This window comes from Ctenopharyngodon idella, chromosome 3 (assembly GCF_019924925.1).
Source record: "Ctenopharyngodon idella isolate HZGC_01 chromosome 3, HZGC01, whole genome shotgun sequence".
NCBI classification, from domain to species: domain Eukaryota; kingdom Metazoa; phylum Chordata; class Actinopteri; order Cypriniformes; family Xenocyprididae; genus Ctenopharyngodon; species Ctenopharyngodon idella.
Window position 1 is genome coordinate 10238694 of NC_067222.1, and position 19773 is coordinate 10258466.

At 38.0% G+C, this 19773-nt stretch overlaps 1 protein-coding gene across 1 annotated transcript; it reads left to right on the forward strand.

Annotated features, from left to right (window-relative positions):
- Positions 1-706: 706 nt before the first annotated feature.
- Positions 707-19338, forward strand: LOC127509833 (interferon-induced very large GTPase 1-like). Its single transcript, XM_051888907.1, has 6 exons — positions 707-857; positions 1442-1542; positions 8199-10876; positions 10978-11005; positions 12220-12311; positions 13244-19338. Exons 2-6 carry the CDS (start codon positions 1443-1445, stop codon positions 17930-17932), a joined length of 7587 nt encoding a protein of 2528 aa, XP_051744867.1. The 5' UTR covers positions 707-857; position 1442; the 3' UTR covers positions 17933-19338.
- Positions 19339-19773: the final 435 nt, after the last annotated feature.

The following is a 19773-nucleotide window of genomic DNA, read 5'->3' on the forward strand; positions in this document are numbered from 1 at the left end:
CTTTTATCCCCCAATTTAAATGATTATTCTGGATTTTTACTTGACTCAAAGAATATGTGCTTGAATTTTATGGATGTTAATGGAAAACAGTTGTATATGACATGTAAAGATTTTAACAAAAAAGGTTTACACTATAAAGTTGATACACTGTGGCGTAATGTTTTAAGATTGAATGAAAATGTCAGACCAGAGAGCATTATACAAGCCACCATTAACCAATAAACCAGCTGACATTCAGTGCAGGGTTTTACATGAAATAATTGCAGCCAATGTTTTATTTCAAATCCTGACTCAATCAAGAATGTCCTTTTTGTTCTGAAAGAGAGACTGTTTTATTCATTGTTTTAGGATAAAGCCTTTGTTTGAAATTTTGAAGAAGCTTTTCGATTGTTTAAATTAAGTGTTTTACACCACCATGCTGATAACATTTCCTTAGTCATTCAGTAATCCTGCAGCCTGAACCACTGTAGGGGAACCACCTTTACAACAGACACACACATTCATCATGAACTAGAAGCTACAGACACTTTATACTCAAAGTTCACTGACAAGCCCAAATTACTTCATAAAAGCTGTAAATCAAACCGAAAAGTTTTTTACACATTAATTACATAAATAAAAAAGAATGAGTTCTTTTTTGAGAAAGAATGATGTTCGTAAGTTTCCTCCTGAGTGGGAGGAGCTTAACTGGAATAGAAAGTGAAAGTTTGAATCTGACCTGCTCGTGAAAGACAATCGCATCTCTTTATTTCAAAGTTTGAAAGAAACATTTAAACAATGTCTTACATGAGCCTAATGAAAAAAAAACTCCTCACCAATAAGATAACTTGAAGGAAGTGCTTTGAGGAACAGAGGACGTGAGTATGCATGCTACGCATTTATAAACATGAAAGAGTTTCTAACAATAAAATATATGAAGGATGGCTGCCATACACGCACACTTCCAGTCTCACATTGGAACTTGTTTCTCTAAATATGCTAAATAATATTTTAATGTTTCTAGTCTGCAGGCCTGAGGTCAGTAAATCTGTAAAGAGACCAAGAATTTATGAAAAATGCAAAACTAATATTAATTATAAAAATGATGATGTAGTATAAACATGGCAAGGCATTAGATCTCACAATAACGGCTATCAGGATGTACTCTGTAGTTTTGTTTTTAAACTCAGATTAATGTTTATTATAAAATGACCATTCATCATTTACTTTATTTCTGTACATAGGGAAAAACAAACCAATCTCTCTCCAGCGATATTTATATCAGAATATTATTAAATAATGTCAGCAATGCATTAAATGGCATCATTTCTCAGACAGTAAATCGAAGAAACTTGGTGCAAAGTTAACTTTATTCTTTTATATCAACAGATTTTAATATGCGGGAGTTCACATACAGTAACTAACCTCACTGATCTGTTTCTGCTCTGTGTTTTGTCTTTAGTATGGATTCAGTTGGAGTGAATGTGATTGAAACGGCAGCTCTTGGGAGACCTTTCCAGCTCGGCATGCTGTATGACTGCAGAAAGGACGAGTTAATACCAGGTACTGCAATTTATTAAAAAAACAAGTGCATAATCCAATAAAAATTCAATCTAAGAACTAATGACAACATATAAGAGACTTAACTAGATGTACAGTACATAGTTCTTGTATATATTGTCCATGTTTCATGTTTCAATGTTTGTTTTGTGCTTGAGCATATGGTTTTGTGCCACATGTTATAGCTTTTTGCTGTAGTCTTGGCTCAAGTCATTTACGCTAGTTCTGTTTCATTCCTCCTGGCGGTGCTTAAGTACTAGTAGATTATCACAAAGCCAGCTAAATAGGTCAAGATAATATACCAACAAAGTAACGTAGTGATGCAGGCTGACCTTCGAGGGTAATAGCTACACTAGCTCAGCATTCAGTCTCTTTTGCTTTCTCCCTTGACTGAGTTTTTGTGGTTACTGGACTTATTTTATGATCTGTCTCTAACACTTTGTGCTTCTTGATGCTGTCCGGTTACTAGTGTTTACCACATTTATATGTGGACAACTTTATCATTTATATGCAGATTTTGTGATACGCTGTGCTCCTCTGTGCTATCCGATGGCCAGTTGTCAAGGTGTGGATATATTCTTGTTACTGCTCTACTCATTATAACCTTTTGGTTCTAGCCAAGGTTTCTTTTTTACTGAAGTGATCATGGCTCTCGGTTCCATTGCTATTGGATTCCTATTGACATGTAAGCTGTGTCCTAACATGCTTCTCCCTGACAATGGCCATGATGTTTGTCTGTCCTGTTTGGGAATTCAACATTTGAGAAAAGCTGCCATGGACCCATGCTTGCACTGTAATCTTTAGCCCATTTCGGAGAGACGGCTCCGTCACGCTGTATTAAGACCCTAAATCCACAGTGAAACTTGAGGATGATGTCCTTTCTTCTGAGATGTCAGAGCTAAAATGTCTTCTTCAGTTGGTTCAACCTGTGGTGTCTGCCATGCCGGTAACTGTAACATGACAAAGAGGGCTCAAGAGAATTGAGTAAGAGCCTGTTAGTTCCCATTTTTTTGGTGGGGGTGGGGGGTTATAAATGAGTTTCATATGCTGATTGTTGATATTAAATAGCACTGTAGTCAATAACTTCATGTTTACAATATAATTTAATTTTTCAGAATATCTGATTGTCACAATAGTATCACATGGTCAATAGCATAATACTTACCTGAATTAAGTATTAACAAAACACTTAGATTTAATGTTATCAGTGAATCAGGCCGCGTCATGATGGTGTCATTATTAACAGCCAACATCATATGATCCTGTTATTCTGCCTCAGCTTCTTCTGCTGCAGTATATGTGTTTTTTTGAACAAAGCAGTCAGAGAAAAAACTAACAAAACAATCTATGGTCAAGAGCCCAACTACAGGATACACTGATCACCGTAATGGTGACATACATGCTTGTTCCTCTTTCCTTCAGTGTGTCTTCACTAATGTCAAGTCACCTTTATTTATATAGCGCTTTTTACAATGCAGATTGTGTCAAAGCAGCTTTACAGTGATAAATGGTATATAATTTTGGCTGCACAGCAGCTATTAAAGAAAATGCTGTCAATGTAGGCAGATGCAAAGCACTGTTGAATATCAAATGTCAAATGTCAAGTGTCCCCAACTAAGCAAGCCAAAGGCGACAGCGGCAAGGAACCCAAACTCCAACAGGTGACATCAGGTGGCAAATAGGTGTTAAAATGGAGAAAAAAACCTTGGGAGAAACCAGGCTTAGTCGGGGGGCCAGTTCTCCTCTGGCAAACAGTGCTTTGTTACGATTCAGGTAGCTATCATAAGTCCGACAGGATCGCAACATTCAAAGTATTTATTCCAACAGAGCATTCCATTCTAATGCTCAATCATCACTTATTTTTCTCATTAACTCCACCACTGCTTCAGTGTTAACACTCTGTAGTGTGGGCGCATATGGGGCCTCATTTATAAAATGTTGCGTAGAAACTGTCCTACATTAAGATCATTTCTCAAATGTGTGTACGTGCGATTCCGAAAAGCGAATGTACACACACAAAAACGTGCGTACGCCTCTCTTTCACATGTGAAATCTATAAATCGCAAATGATCTTGACATTGTGCGCAGATGAATGGTTTCGGATCTCTGGCTTGTAAACGCCCCCTAATTAATATTATTAACATATAAAAGAGCGAGCGGTAAGAAAAAGGATAGTGAGGCCGAAATCAGGGTCCTGTTGGCGGAAGTAGAGGTTTATGTTATACATGCTAGTTTAACTTTAACATTGCAAAAAATGCTTTTCTTACTTAGATTTTTTGCCTTGTTTCCAGTCCAAATATCTAAAAATTCTTAAACCAAGAAGTATTTTCTAGACAAGTAAAAAAATATTGTCTTGTTTTCAGAAAAAAATAAGTCAAAATTAAGGGAGTTTTTCCTTAAAACAAGCAAAATAATCTACCAATGGGCTAAGCAATCTTGTTTTCGGTTTGAAAATTCATCTGCTCAGACCCTGACGTGGCGATAAGCACTTTTCCACGCCAAAGATCATTTTAATAAATATGAACTTTGACGCAGATTGTAGTGTACGCACACTCTTAAGATCAAATTTGTGCGTACGCACGCTTTATAAATGAGGCCCCTGAACACTGTGCGGTGTTAATGAAACACAGGGGATTTTGCTGTGTATCATCCAACATTAAGCCATTTTTAAGCCAGAAAGTTAGTGACCCTTAATATTTAAAGGACGTTCGAAGAACATTGTTTAAAGAATGTTTTCTGCAAACATTATGAGAACATTCATCAAATACTAATGAGAATATGTGGTGATTTCATGAACATTGTTTTGAAAGTGTTTAATTCTAACACTTGGATAACCTTTACACAAGAGAAAAGTCAGGAACAATAACTATGGGACAGACTACAAAACTTTGCCACATTCGTAAGATGTTCTTTTAAAATAGCTCACAAAAACATATTAATTTGAAGTTGGTTGTCATTCTAATGTTTAAAGGATGTTCCAAGAATGTAGTTCTTAGAACGTTTCCCAACATTATGAGGACATTTAAAAAACCTTCTACAAACAATGTATAAATAACGTTTTTCCCTTGAAGGTTGGTATGCTGCCTGTTATTATTTTTTTAATTAAAAAATAATCTGTTTCATGTGTAGTGTTATTGGATAATTTATTTCTTCTTTATCTATCTATCTATCTATCTATCTATACTTCACAACTTTATAAAATTTATGTAAAATCATTCAACAAATTCTAAAATAACAGTGATTCTAAAAAGAAAGAAATTAGATTAATTTAGGAAGAAAACAAACACCGATGTGAATAATTTTGTCATTGATAATTACAGACTATAGAAAAATGAACTAACAAAACAGACGGCTGTTTTGGTAACTTGCTACAGTTACACTGATAGTTATGGCTAAAATATATGTGGAGTGTACTTAGCTATTACACAATATTCTCATACCTCCTTCTCAGTACATGCTTTATTCTTTTTAACGTCCCTCTTTGACCAGCAGTTTAATATAGTAGGCTGGGCAGCGGTTCTCTTTATTTTTGGTGCTACCCGTGCTCTCTCATTCAAACAGTAGAGCACCACTCGCGTTGTTTTGGTGAAAGTGCGACGCATTGGTTGGGCGTTACCAATCGGTTCAATGGAGGGGGAGTATTTATTTATTTTTTTTGTCTAATTTATTATGACAAACTCATATTTGATTAGGAACAAAATTATTGTTACAAAATAAATTAATTCTACATATTTCCATTTGATCTACTGTGATTTTCATGTTGAAATATTGGGGGGGTTATAACTGATGGATTTGAATATTGGGGGGGTTACCTCCCCCCCCCCCACATCCCCCCCACAAACTACGCCCCTGAGCTTGAAGTACTTGGGCCAGTAGTGGATCGCTACACACTGTGAAGTTCCAGGAGTTCTGACATTTTTGGCAACATTTTGGATTCAGGCAAGACAGCCTCCACATTAAAGGTATATGTTGTGACCATTTCTGCGTATTATGTACCAATTAATGGTTCATCTCTTGGTTCACATACTCTTTTTTGTAGGTTTTTTAAAGGGTGTGAGACGGTTAAGGCCAGCTCGTAACCCCCATTTTCCTGGGTGGGATTTACCACTTGTACTTGTCTGTTTCCACCATTCAAGCCTTTGCAAGCAGCTGACCATAAGAGGGTATCTTTGAAAAAAGCTTATTTTGTTGGGCATCACTTCTGCTAAGCTTGTTAGTGAGTTACATGCATTGCCTGTTAGTGAGTTATGCACACATTGGTTGCCGGATGATTCTGGCGTTGTGCTTTGACCAAATCAATCTTTTCTTCTCGAAGTTCTGCTTCCTCAGTTTGCAAGTCAGTCAGTTAATTTGGCTGCTTTTCAGTCTGCATCACAATCAGATCAGTGGTGGTGTCCAGAAAAGGGCCACTATATCAATGCAAAGACTATCAAAGATTGTGGAGGCAATGACTATGGCATACAAGAAAGACCAAAAGCCTCTGCCAGGAGATATCTCTTGTCATTCCACTAGGACTGTGTCTAAATCTTGGGCTGCTTCTATGGTCTTAGCAGCTGATACTTGAGGTTCTCCTTGTACTTTTGCCTGTTCAAAGTTCAGCGTTGCTACAAATGATGCAGTCAGTTCAGCAGTTCTTCAGGAGCAACCTTGACTACAAGCCAGTGGTCAGTGGCATTGTTCATGACAATGTTGGTAGGAGTCATCCACTAGTGCTTAAGCACTGCCTCTGCTGGACAGGAGGAATGAAACAGAATGCTAGTTAACGTACGTACGTACATAACTGTGGTTCCAGATGACCAACAGAGTTATTTGTCGCTCAGAATGCGTGAGAAAGGTGTACTGAGACTGAATGTTGAGCTATTACCCTCTAGGCTCAGCCAATGTCGCTACATGACTTTGTTGGTCTATTATCTCGACCAATCTAGCTGGCTCTGTGATAAACCACTAGTGCTTAAGCACCACTTCTGGTGGTCAGGAGGAATGAAACAGAACCATAGTTACTTATGTAAGTGTCATTGGTTTATTCATGTGCTGTGCTGTGCCTCACTTTGTTGACTTGTGTCTTTGTTCTAGTCTTGTCATGCCTTGTCTGTGCTGTGTGTCTTGTGTGTTCTAGTGCTCTTCCCAGTCCTGCCCTGCCTGAGGTTCCTTTGCTTGCCGTTACTCCTGGGATTCTACACAGTAACTGAGCTCTCTGTACACCCATTGTGATTGGCCTGTCTCCTGCCCTCTTTCTCTGGTTGTCAGGGTGGTCTGTCCCTGTCACTGCCCAGTCCTGCCTATGCCACCCAGTCAGCACTTCAGACTGTCTTCTCCTTGTAGCTGATTCCCAGAGACATCTTTAGTCTGGCTTTCTCTCGTCCCTTTGACCTCTCCCTGCTTGTTGGAGTCAGGGTCAGGACTTGGCGGCCCACTGCTTTTGTCTTAAGTGTCTGTCAAGTCAAGTCAAGTCACCTTTACTTAAATAGCGCTTTTTACAATGCAGATTGTGTCAAAGCAGCTTTACAGTGATAACTGGTAAATAAGTTTGGCTGCACAGCAGCTCTTAAAGAAAATGGCATCATTGTCCAGCTTAAATAAATTCAGTATTGATTTATTCAATTGTAAAAATCAACAATTAGTTCATTTATCTATATATCAGCACTGGAGAAAACAATGATGTCAACATCCAGCTCAGTTCAGTTCACGTACAATGGTGTCACTGCAGGCAGATCAAAAACATTGTTGAATATCAAGTGTCCCCAACTAAGCATGCCAAAGGAGACAGTGGCAAGGAACCCAAACTCCATCAGGTGACATCACATGACAAAACAGTGATAAAAATGGAGAAAAAAAAAAAAAACCCTTGCACTGCAAAAAATGCTGTTCTTACTTAGAATTTTTGTCTTGTTTCCAGTCCAAATAAGTGGGGTAAGCAAAATAATCTTATATCAAACCAAAAATAAGCTATATAATCTTGTTTTCAGTTTGGATTAAGATTATTTTGCTTACCCCACTGGCAGATTATTGTGCTTGTTTTAAGGAAAAACTTAATTTTGACTTATTTTTTCTGAAAACAAGGAAATAATTTTTACTTGTCAAGAAAATGCTTCTTGATTTAATAACTTTAAGATATTTTGACTAGAAACAAGACAAAAACTCTAAGTAAGAACAGCATTTTTTGCAGTGTGGGAGAAACCAGGCTCAGTCGGGGGTCCAGTTCTCCTCTGCCCAACAGCGAACAGTGCATGATTATGATTTAGGCAGCGTTACAGGTCATAAGTCCGATTGGGATTGCAACAGTCAAAACATTTGGTCCAGTTCCATCTAGTTGAAGATCATGTTCATCAATAAAGTCTGTCAATAAAGTCATGTGTTGCATCTCTCTGCATTTGGGTCCTCTTTCTATACAGAGTCTACAATGATTTGATCCTCATGACACTTTCTTTGTTCTTTCTGATGCCATAGTTTTACTCAACTTAGGCTAGAAATGACCATGAAAATGTTTGTAGTTTTGAGAAAAGTCAAATACCCCATAAACAGAAGCAGACAAACATTTCCACCTTCATTGTCTAAAACTTCATTTACCACCTTCAGAATATCTCTCTACAATTTTTATACAAAATGTAATTTCTAATAAGTTCACTGTTGAGAGTTAAAACACATTTTTCCTATTACAGGGCTCAGACTTTGGAGTAAAGAGCAGCTGCGGCAGAATATTTCCACTCATTCCCAAATTAATACAAGATTCAATGTCACAGCTTCAGACTCTATTCAGGACAAATCTAAAATACTAAATATTGATGGTGGACTCAAACTGAGTCTTCTAGGTGATCTTGTCCATGTTAGTGGAGCAGCAAAATATCTCAAAGACACCAAGACGTCTTTCAAACAGCAGAGACTGACGCTACATTATCATTCAACCAGCAGATTTGAAGAACTGACCATGAATCATTTGCCTTCTGGAAATACTGCTGAGGATGATGATACAGCAACACACGTTGTGACAGCAGTGCTGTATGGAGCAGATGCCTGCTTTGTGTTTGATAGAGAGGTTACCTCAGATGAGGACAGAAAAACAGTGAAAGGAGAAGTAAAAGTGGCTCTTGAGAAACTGCAGGGTGTCGTTTCAGTAGATGCAAATGTTGATCTAAGTGTGAATCACAATCAGAAAACTGCAGTCCAAAAATTCATTTGTACATTTTATGGAGACTTCCAGCTACCATCTAACCCGACCTCTTTTGAAGATGCATTGAAGGTTTTTGCTGATCTTCCAAAACTGCTGAAAGAAAACCAAGAGCTGGCGGTTCCACTGAGAGTTTGGCTTTATCCTTTGGACAAACTTTATTCAAGACCTTCAAAACTTCATAAAGACATCAGCATGGATCTAACCATGGAGATTGAATCAGTGATCGAGAGTTTAAATACAACAGAGATGAAATGCAGTGACCTTCTGAAAGACTCTCCTGCTCTGACATTTGCTGCATTTCATGATAAAATTCTGCAAATGAAGCACAACTGCTATAAATACAAGTTGAGGCTCGTGAAGACACTCGGCTCTCTGCTGCCAAACATCCGTGGAGACGTGATGAAAGAAACTGCACTGAATGATCTTCTACAAGAACATGATAAATCTCCATTCAGAGGACATGACCTTGCAGAATGGCTGAAAGAGAGAGAGAAAGAGTCTAATATCATTAAAACAGTCCTCAGACAGCTGAAGGATGCTGGTGCACAGGTAGAAGTCAACCTAGATTCTATCTTAATGGATCTGGAAGTTGGATATATAGTTAGCTACACTTTCACATCACTGTACTTTAACATTTCACATCGGACAGATGTGCTCCTTAAACAAAAGGCATATCTGAGTTCTTCAACAAAAGGAGAAACTGATGAGAAGAGCCCTGATTCAAAGCAAAGGTCTTGGCTCACTACTGAGATCCAACAGGCCATGAGAAGCAACTTAAATATTTTTAAGAACTTGATTGATTCAAAAGACCGTGAACCAGCCAAGTTTATTGTTTCCTCAAAGGAAATGGAGAATAATCCAGGTTCTTGCATTCTCCTGTATGAAAATGGATGTAGTGAAGCTGTGTGCTTCACCTCTCCATCCAAACCAGCCTGTCCAATCACTGAAGAGGTCAAAGGTGATGGTGTGATTTTGAAGTCTCCTCCATCATGTCCTGCTACAGTGGAACTCAGATTACTGTATAAACCAAAGCAGGACACAGTCTGGACATCTGTACGGGTGCTCAAGGGTCAAGATACAGTTACTCTGACTGATCTGAGAGAAGAAACTGAGTATGAGATCAAATGTGCAGCAGTGGGGAAACTCAACTACACTGTGGACAGTGATGTCATCCATCTAAAGGTCATTGAGAAGAAGATCATCATGGCAATAGATTCTGTCATTGAAAATCTGAGTTTCATTGAAAACAAGTGCAGTAAACTATTGCAAGACACCAGGACAAATGCATTAAGTGCATGTCACAAGAAGATTGAAGATATGAGGAGGCACTGCCAAATGTACAGACAAGATTTCGATAAGACAATTAATTCACTGATCCGGTCAGTTCAAGCCTGTGAAGGAGAAACTTGTGCTTTGACCAATCTTCTACAAGCTCACAAAGAGTCTCCATTCAACACACATGATCTTAAGGAGTGGATTAGAGAGAAAGAGAAAGAATTAAACACAGTGGGGGAGTTTCTTCAACAATTACTGGACTTTGGAGCTGAGGTGAATACAAGCTTAGACGCAGTTTTGTCAGATATTAAGGTGGAGAATGTGGTTTGCTACATGTTTAGTTCTCTTGAGCAGCCAGATAAGTTGCTCTCTGAACAAGAAAATTACTTGAAATCTCAAACAACGTGGAAGAATCCAGGAACATCTCTTCATGCATTGACGTGGCTCACTGGAAACATCAGGGGAAAAATGAGAAAACATTTAATAATGTTCAAGGAGCTAATGACATCACACGGCAGTCAATCCACTAAATTTATTGTCTCCTCAAAGGAAATGGAGATTAATACTGGTTCCTGCATTCTCCTGTATGAGCATGGATGTGATGAAGCTATTTGCTTTACTCCTCCATCACAGCCAGCCTGTCCAATCATTGAAGAGGTCAAAGGTGACACTGTGGTTCTGAAAGTTCCTCCATCATGTCCTGCTACAGTGAAACTTATGTTACTGTATAAACCAAAGCAGGACACAGTCTGGAGATCTGAACCTGTGCTGAAGGATCAACACACAGTTACTCTGACTGATCTGAGAGCAGGAACTGAGTATCAGATCAAATGTGCAGCGCTGGGGAAACTCAACTACACCGTAGACAGTGACGTGATCAGAGTCATCACAGAGGTATGATGATCATCCATCCAATACTTTATAGATAACTTTTCCACTTATTGCAGGTTTCATCATTTAATCAGTTGTTAATTAGAATCACCTGTGTCTTTCAGCAAAGTACAAGGAACCAAAGAGTTAAGGGTGAGTCATATATTTCTGACCTATAATTTTAGAACTTTTTATCTGTTTGACCAAAAACCAAAAGATGTGAAACTAAATGCTGTAAATATGTGCATTATAGCTTATACTTTCCACTAAAATAGATTTGTCTCAACAGATTGTGCAGAGCAGTTACTTAAGGGTCATTCATACAATAGACTCATTTAGTCCTGCGGTGAGCTGTAGGACAATAATCGGGGCTTTTGCACCGGAGGAACCTTTTCATAGTTCCTAGAACTATTGGCTGAAGTACCCGGATTTTGCTGTGTTCGCACCGCAGGAACTAGGAACGATTTTAGTTCTAGGAACTCCTTTTGGGGGAACTAAATTAGCTCCTACTTCAGAGGTGGGTCTAAACCAGCTCTATAGGAACTATCAGTGACGTGAGAGTACGTTGATTGGTCAAATGCATGTCAAACACCGGCACCCAGCATTTTTAAAAAGCTGTGTAAACATATTTACATCACAAACATGGAAAACAGTGATAACGGCATTTACCTGTTGTCTGCATGGTCGTGTTCTTTTCTCTGCCTCGATACTGAAAGTTGTCATAGGAGATTTTGTCTCTTAGCCTCACTTTTTGCTCTTTCAGTCGTGTAGATTATGCGTTTACATTCCATTCTCCATTATCACGAAACCCACGGCACACAACAAACAGCTCAGATCACGGCATCCTCCATTCGCCGTTTTTTAACTTTTGTAAATGCCGTGCTTAAAGACACCGCTGTCGGCCGCTTCGCAGTTCCTATTCCCAGTGCGAATGCAACCAGGGACATGGCCCGGGGGAGAAATTAGCTCTTGGGGAACTATCCTAGTGGATAGTTCCTAGAACTATTCAATGCGAAAGCCCCTAATGATGCAGCATCAACATTTTGTGCGTTATTTCATCAGTTAGACATCTACATTTTAACAACCTATTCTAAAGAGCAACAGGCAGATCATTAAAACAAACAGGAATGTGATCAGTGCAGTGTAAATGCTAATGAGTTCAGATCTGCCCACTAAAAATAAAATAAAAAAAATAATAATAATAAAATATTGGTTCTGCAAATCGGTTTATGAGACATGTATACAAATAATCTGCATTGGTTGTAAAAAATCAATATCAGTTGATCCCTAGCCATGAAATCAGATGCACATGTTTAAAAAGGTATAAACAGCTGGCTGAAATGATCAACCATAAATGTTATTAACAGGTGTAAACAGAGAGGAGAGAGAGGAATTTGAAAAAGAGGAGGAGGAGATGATGAAGAAGAAGATCTATGTTGAAACAGAAGATTCAGTTCAGGTGAGTGTTCAGAGAAACCTGGAGAGAACTGATTCATGTTCTTCATTGTTTGTCACTACAATAAAGGGATAATTTACCCAAAAATGAAAACAATGTCATTAATTACTCACCCTCATGTCGTTCTACACCAGTAAGACCTTCGTTCATCTTCAGAACACAAATTAAGATATTTTTGATTAAATCTGATGGCTCAGTGAGGCCTCTATTGTCAGCAATGTCACCGAACTTCTCAAGATCCATAAAGGTACTAAAAACATATTTAAAACAGTTCATGTGACTACAATGGTTCTACCTTAATATTATAAAGCAACGAGAATACTTTTTGTGCACCAAAAAACAAAATAACGACTTTTCAACAATATCTAGTGATGTCCGATTTTAAAACACTGCTTCAAATCTTTTGTTTCGAATCAGTGATTCAGAGCGCCAAAGTCACATGATTTCAGCAGTTTGACATGCGATCCGAAACGCTGATTCGAAACACAAGATTTGAAGCAGTGTTTTGAAATCGGCCTCACTGAGCCATCAGATTTGATCAAAAATATCTTAATTTGTGTTCTGAAGATGAACGAAGGTGTAGAACGAAATGAGGGTGAGTAATTAATGACATTATTTTAATTTTTGGGTGAACTAACCGTTTAAGTATAATATCCCATTAGGGGAAACTGATAGTAATATTCTGATGAACTGCAGTTACACTGAAAGGGTTTTGATTGAATGCACAGAAAATAAGATTATATATTACTAGGTTTGTGAATGACTTTCCTTATGATCCATATTTACTACAATTAAATGACTCGAAAATGTAAGAAAGAAGAAATGACAGTTTAAATCAGTACTGCAAACAATGAATAAAATAAATGTATTGTTGTTATAAATAATAATAATAAATCATTGCTTTAAATGATTATGAATTATTGTCTATTAAACAGGGAGAAAAAAAGGACACTGGAATAGCAGAAGTCAGAGCAGATCAACACTTACAACAGGAAGACACTGAAAAAATGGATAATCTGTTTCACAAACTTCATCTTGAAGCCAAGTGTCACAATAAACTGAAAGTCAATGATGTTCTTCAGTTAACTTCACATTCATTAAAATCCCATGTCTCTTGTTCTGAAGAGATGATTCAGACTTTCATACAAAAACTACTGTTGATGAACTACAGATCAAGATACATCAATGTTAAAGAGAACAATGAGGAAGATCACACACAACAAAAAAATAAGTTGTCTGAAGACGAGAGTGATATTTTTCATGAAATACCTTTGTCTAACAAAGGAACAAGTCAATCTGATCGTATTCACCCGATGGATGTTCAGATGGCCGTGTTTCATTGTGCTGATGGTTTCCTGAGGCAGCTGATGGTCACTAAACTGTCCCAGTGTCAGTACGCTCTGCCTCTGCTTGTTCCTGATCCATTCACACAACAGATTGAGTTTCCTCTCTGGACATTCAGACAAATCAACAAGAGCTGGAAGATCAGAAACACCAACAATGAAATCATCAGTCAAAACCAGCTGATCTACAAGGCAGAAACTCCAATGGTGTTTTTCTTCAGGTTTGGCTCTGTGTCTTCATCCAAGTCTGAGCTGATGAACAGTCTGATCAATGAGAAACACAACACGTTCTTCCACAGGAACTGCCCAGGCAGCATCAGAACCAGAGTCCTGATGGATGGAGTGGTGGAGATCGCCTGGTTCTGCCCCTCTGGGAAAAACATGGATAAATTCACTGAGTGTGTTGCGTTCTGTAATCTACACGGTGATGCAGGAGACCATGAGAAACAGCTGCAGATCCTCACTGAAATGGCCTCAGTCAATGTTGTTCTTCTGCCACAACTGGACAGGAATGACAAAAGTACAGCAATAATTCAAAACTTGTACAAGAACAGAAAGCCATTTATTTGTCTTTTTAATGAGGATGATTCGACTGTATTTGATACGAAGGAAGGGAAATTCAAAATCAGTTTTAAAGACAGAAATCAGTCGGATGTATCTGAAGAACTCAGAAGAGCTATAAATGATTGTCTCTCAGAATCATCTTCCACTTTCAGACTTGAAGATGTGTCCAAACACTCAGATATCAGAGTAGATGAGGAAGATGATAATTACTGCAGGAGAGGAAGAGAAGCAGCACAGCAGATGATGAGTTTGCTGGAGAAGAAAGATCTGACAGAAATTAAAGAATCAGTGCTGCCTCATCAGGGGAAACTGTGGCATCAGTGGAGTCAGAAGAACAAAGAACTACATCGACCTCGAGCATATGAGACAGAAATGGACATCAGCAGAAAACAAACAGAAATTAAGGAAATCCGTCAACAACAGTATAATTCTAACATCAGTGAGTTCATAAAATACTTTGTAAAACAAATGAACTCACATTCTGAACATGAGAAGATGTTTTTCATCAAATGGCTTGGAATCCTTCTGGATGAATATACATCAGCTGATCATTCTGAGCAGATCAAAGCTGAACAAACTAAACCTGAGAGAATATCTGAAGAATCACAAGCTGCAACCTTTGGTCTGGAGCACATCATGCGGGAGATCGGTCAGATCTATGAATCATGTGAATCTGTGCAGAAGAACAAGAAAGACCTGCAGTTTGACTTCTCTTCTCTCCCGAGTCTTGCAGCAGAGATGATGATCTCTGGATTTCCACTGGAGCTGATGGATGGAGATGCTGCTCATGTTCCTGTGGTCTGGATCTCTGCTGTTCTAGATGAACTCATCCAGAAACTGGGAGACCAGAGAGTTTTTGTGCTGTCAGTTTTAGGCCTTCAGAGCTCTGGGAAATCCACAATGCTGAATGCCATGTTTGGACTCCAGTTTGCTGTCAGTGCTGGCAGGTGCACCAGAGGAGCTTTCATGCAGCTGGTCAAAGTGTCAGACGAGATGAAAACACAGATGAACTTTGACTATATTCTGGTTGTTGATACTGAGGGTCTTCGTGCTCTAGAACTGGCTGGAAGATCAACAAGACATCATGACAATGAATTGGCCACATTTGTTATTGGTCTTGCAAATCTGACCTTGATCAACATCTTTGGAGAAAACCCATCTGAGATGCAGGAGATTCTTCAGATTGTTGTTCAGGCCTTCATGAGGATGAAAAAGGTCAACCTGAATCCCAGCTGTGTGTTTGTGCATCAGAACGTCTCAGACGTCTCAGCTGGAGAGAAAAGCATGGAGGGAAGGAGACGACTGCAGGAAACACTGGATAAGATGACAAAACTCACTGCTGAAGATGAAGTCTGTGATGCAGAATGTTTCAGTGATGTCATTAGATTTGATGTTCAGAATGATGTGAAGTATTTTGCTCATCTTTGGGAGGGAAACCCACCAATGGCACCACCAAACCCAAAGTACTGTGAGAACATTCAAGAACTAAAGGAAACTATTATATCGCATGCCTCAAAGTCACATGGACTGATGCTGATAGACTTAAAAGTTTGTATTAAAAATCTCTGGGAGGCTTCACTGAATGAACGATTCGTCTTCAGCTTCAGAAATTCTCTGGAGATTTCAGCCTACAAGAAACTGGAGACCAAATACAGCAAGTGGTCCTGGAGTCTTCGCAGTGCCATGATGGAAACTGAGAACAAATTGCACAACAAAATAGAAAATGAAGCAATTCATGAGGTTGAGGAAACTGATCTTCAAAGAGAACTGAAGAAGACAAGTGAAGAAGTGGAAAAATCAATGTCTGAATTCTTTGAGAAAGACACAGATGCAGAAATACTGATTCAGTGGAAAACATCATTTAAAATCAAAATCAAAGAGATTCAGGAAAACATTGTGAGAGAAACAAAGAGGAAATTAAATGAGATTCTTCAGCAGCGAGACCTGAAGAAAATGATTGATGCTCAGAGGATAAATCATGAAAACACTCTCTATGAAAAGAGCAAAGAACTTGCCTTAAAACTCAAAGACAAAACAAATGACGAAGAAACACTGAAGAAAGTGTTTGATTTGTTTTGGGAAGAGAGTGTGGATAAGATCATCAGAGACACTCCTGTAATCAAAGACACTGACATAATGAGAGATGTGAAAGAGATCCTCAGTGACATTTATGAAAATGCTCCTTTAGGGGAGAGGAAGATGAAGATGAAGATGAAGATGAAGGGTATTTTCCGTGTGAATAGTTATGCAGATTATGTACAGTTAAAGAAAACCAGTGGATCTACAGGATCTTTCACAAATGCCTACAGATCAGCTGAAGATATGTTTGTTCACAGTCTCTCTAAAGAGGAGGAAACCCAAATAAGATCATTTGTCACAGATGTTGAACAGCAGACAGACAAAATGATTCAGTCATTTAACATTTCAAAGATGGGCTACAACATCAGCTACATTCAGCAACTCACAGGTTACATCAAGAGAAGAGTAACAGAACATGAGGAAGGAGCAGTGAATTATGAGTTCAAGAAAAAATTCTTCATGGATTTAGTTCTCTCCATCTTTAAGAGAGCAAAAAAGATGATCACTGACCAACACAGGCTGTTCAGGGAAGCAAAATTTGATAAGAAGAAGAGAGAAGAGTACTACAGTATTTTCCAGAAATACTGTCATGGAGCAACATCAGCTGCCATTTTTGGAGAGATCATCTGTCAGAAACTGAAAGAGCCCATTGAGCAGAGTGTCTACAAGAAGACTGCCAGAGATCTGACAGATGAAATGAGATCAAACTGTGAATCACTGAATGGAAACAGATCAAATCTGGAGAAACACATCTTGAAGACACTGGCAGAAGAGGAGGATTTTGACAAATACATGAACTACATTAATAATCCCAAAGATCACTTCAAGAGTTTCATCAAACATCAAGTCAGTCGGTACATCACTGATAAGTTCTTTGTCAATGTTTTACCAAAGATGAAGGAGAACATTAAACTCCTGCAGCAGGAGATCATGAAAGCAGCACATGAATCTACTGAACATGTTCAAGTGAACAGTGGAGATATTGGATTGTGGTTGAAGAGTTTCACACAGCAGCTCTCAGATGTGCTGATCTTCTCTGAAAAAGACCTCAGTGGATTGAAACATGATGACGTTGATGATTTCAACCTCTTAGAAGATGTGATAAGACAAGAACTTCCTGCTGTAATGTCTGACATCAGCAGTAGATTTGACAATAGGACTTTACTAGTAAATCTAGACTACAAGTTCAGACCAGATGAGTTTCTGATTGATCACTTCTGTCAGTGCTGTTGGGTTCAGTGTCCGTTCTGTGGAGCCACCTGCACCAACACCATAGAAAACCATGATGGAGATCACAGTGTTCCATTCCATAGAGTGAGGGGAATTAATGGCAAACATTACCGCTCAACAAAGAATCTCTGTGCTGATATTTGTACAAATTTAGTAGCAAGTGATCAGTATTTTTATACACCAGATGTAAGGTTTCCATATAGAGATTACAGAAGAGCAGGAGGAGTTTATGCAGACTGGAGCATCACCTCTGACATCTCTGAACTGCCCTACTGGAAGTGGTTTGTGTGCAGATTCAAGAAAGATCTGAAAAAAAACTACAGTAAAACATTTAAGGTGAGTGGTAAGATCCCAGATGAATGGAGAAAATACTCAAAACAGGATGCTATTCAGAGTTTGGATAAGTGATGTTTTATTAACAAAGTTCGGGAGGAACAAAGTCAAATAGGCTATCCAATTATCACACTCTGTGTTCGGGCCAAATACAGAGCCCGGAGCCCTCTCCCCGGACAGCACGCCAAATACGTATACCATGTATTTTATCTGACTTATTTGTAAGTGTGAACTTGTGAAATACATCTAATAGAGCAGATAAAGAGTGAGACTCTTACATCTCCTTTAAGATTCTCCTCAAATCACAGTCAGAAATGAGTTTTTATTACATTCATTAATGTGACTCTTGAGCTCATCTACATCTTCATCAAATACACTAGAAGAGGAATAAAGACAAGATTCAATTCCACATACAAGTATCAGGATTTGTTTTCAGGACATTTGTCTGTAAAGTAATTGTTACTGTAGACATCTGTAATGTTTATCATTGATTAGCTTGGGATAAGTGGTGTATTTAAAAAAAAAAAAAAAATCACAGAGATGGGTGTGCCTACAGTCTGGTATATCAGAAAATATATCATAAAAATATAATATATTTTTGTTCTTCTTCTTCTTCTTCTTCTTATTAATATATTCTTCTTATTATTATATTCATATTTTCATCAATTTTCTTGTGTTGTTTTGATTATTCTATTCATTTATAGTTAATCATTTACCCTTTATTCATACTTATGTTTCATTAAGATGTCCATACTCTTCTGTGTGTGTTCCCTAAAGATTGTATTAAGTATACCATAGTCATGTATGCTAATGTGAATCTTGCTTAGTTGAGAATGTGACCTCAGACAGGTTCACAAAGTATATGTTTTATGACCGAGATGCATTACATGTTCTTTAGGAAATGCAAGACTATGTCTGACTCTGACATACATTATCTCAAAAATTGACTATACTTGGCAAGTTGTGTTTAATAACCACAATAAGCTCAAAAGGGTTTCCTGTATAACTGGCAAGAATGCAGTTACCAAAGGTGCACTTTGTTCTCGAGTGTCTGCAAGAAAGCATTTGACCCCGAAAATGTGCCAAATAGGTCTTAAAATATCTTAAACATTTTGCAAATATGGAAGGTACATTCCAGAACCTTCTAATCACGTAGGCACAACCTATAAGATGTCTAGTTTTTCCCAGGCGTAGCAGAGTCTTCACGCATTCTATATAGACCTTACTTCCTTACCTTACTATTTTTTACTATACTTCACATTTCATCATTTTGATACAATACTATATTTAGTTGGACTTAGTTATATTTTAAAATTAGTACTTAGATTCATGCCTTTACTTTGTTTTAAGTTTATTTGTTACTGAACCTTTTATTTTTACTTAATTCAGTTACTTGTTTTTACATTATTTTATTTTTTTCTTATCAGACTTAATTGTTATACTCAATTTACTTTTGTTTATTAAAATATGCTTTTCCCTTATATTCCAATTTGCTTCTGTCATCATTTCATATCTGCCTGGATCACATTGCATCAAGTCTTTATGCATTGCATATTCACACTTAACTTACCTATCCAAAAGGTATTTAGGTGCTAATTTATTATGCAGAATATTGTTACATCCCCATTAGTTAGAGTCAGAGTAGCTCTTGCAAGACGAGTAAATACTTCCCTAAGTGTATTAATGTGATGTAACCAATCAGGAGATTAAATTACCAAATCATCTACAATTTAGCACATCAGCTAGGCCCACATTTACTAGCTGTTTGAACATAGCAGGAGCATTTATCATCCCAAACGTCATTACAGTGTACTGTAGAAAGTAATCAGATGTCACAAAGTCTGTGATATCGAAGGCTGTAGGTGTTAAAGGAACCTGCCAATATCAATATCCCTTTAGTAAGTCCAGTTTAGTGA

Coding starts and splice junctions, on each gene's coding strand:
- LOC127509833 (XM_051888907.1), top strand. CDS start 1,443: ATGGATTCAGTTGGAGTGAATGTGATTGAAACGGCAGCTCTTGGGAGA. Junction 10,877..10,977: donor TGATCAGAGTCATCACAGAG/GTATGATGATCA, acceptor TGTGTCTTTCAG/CAAAGTACAAGGAACCAAAG. Junction 11,006..12,219: donor AAGGAACCAAAGAGTTAAGG/GTGAGTCATATA, acceptor TGTTATTAACAG/GTGTAAACAGAGAGGAGAGA.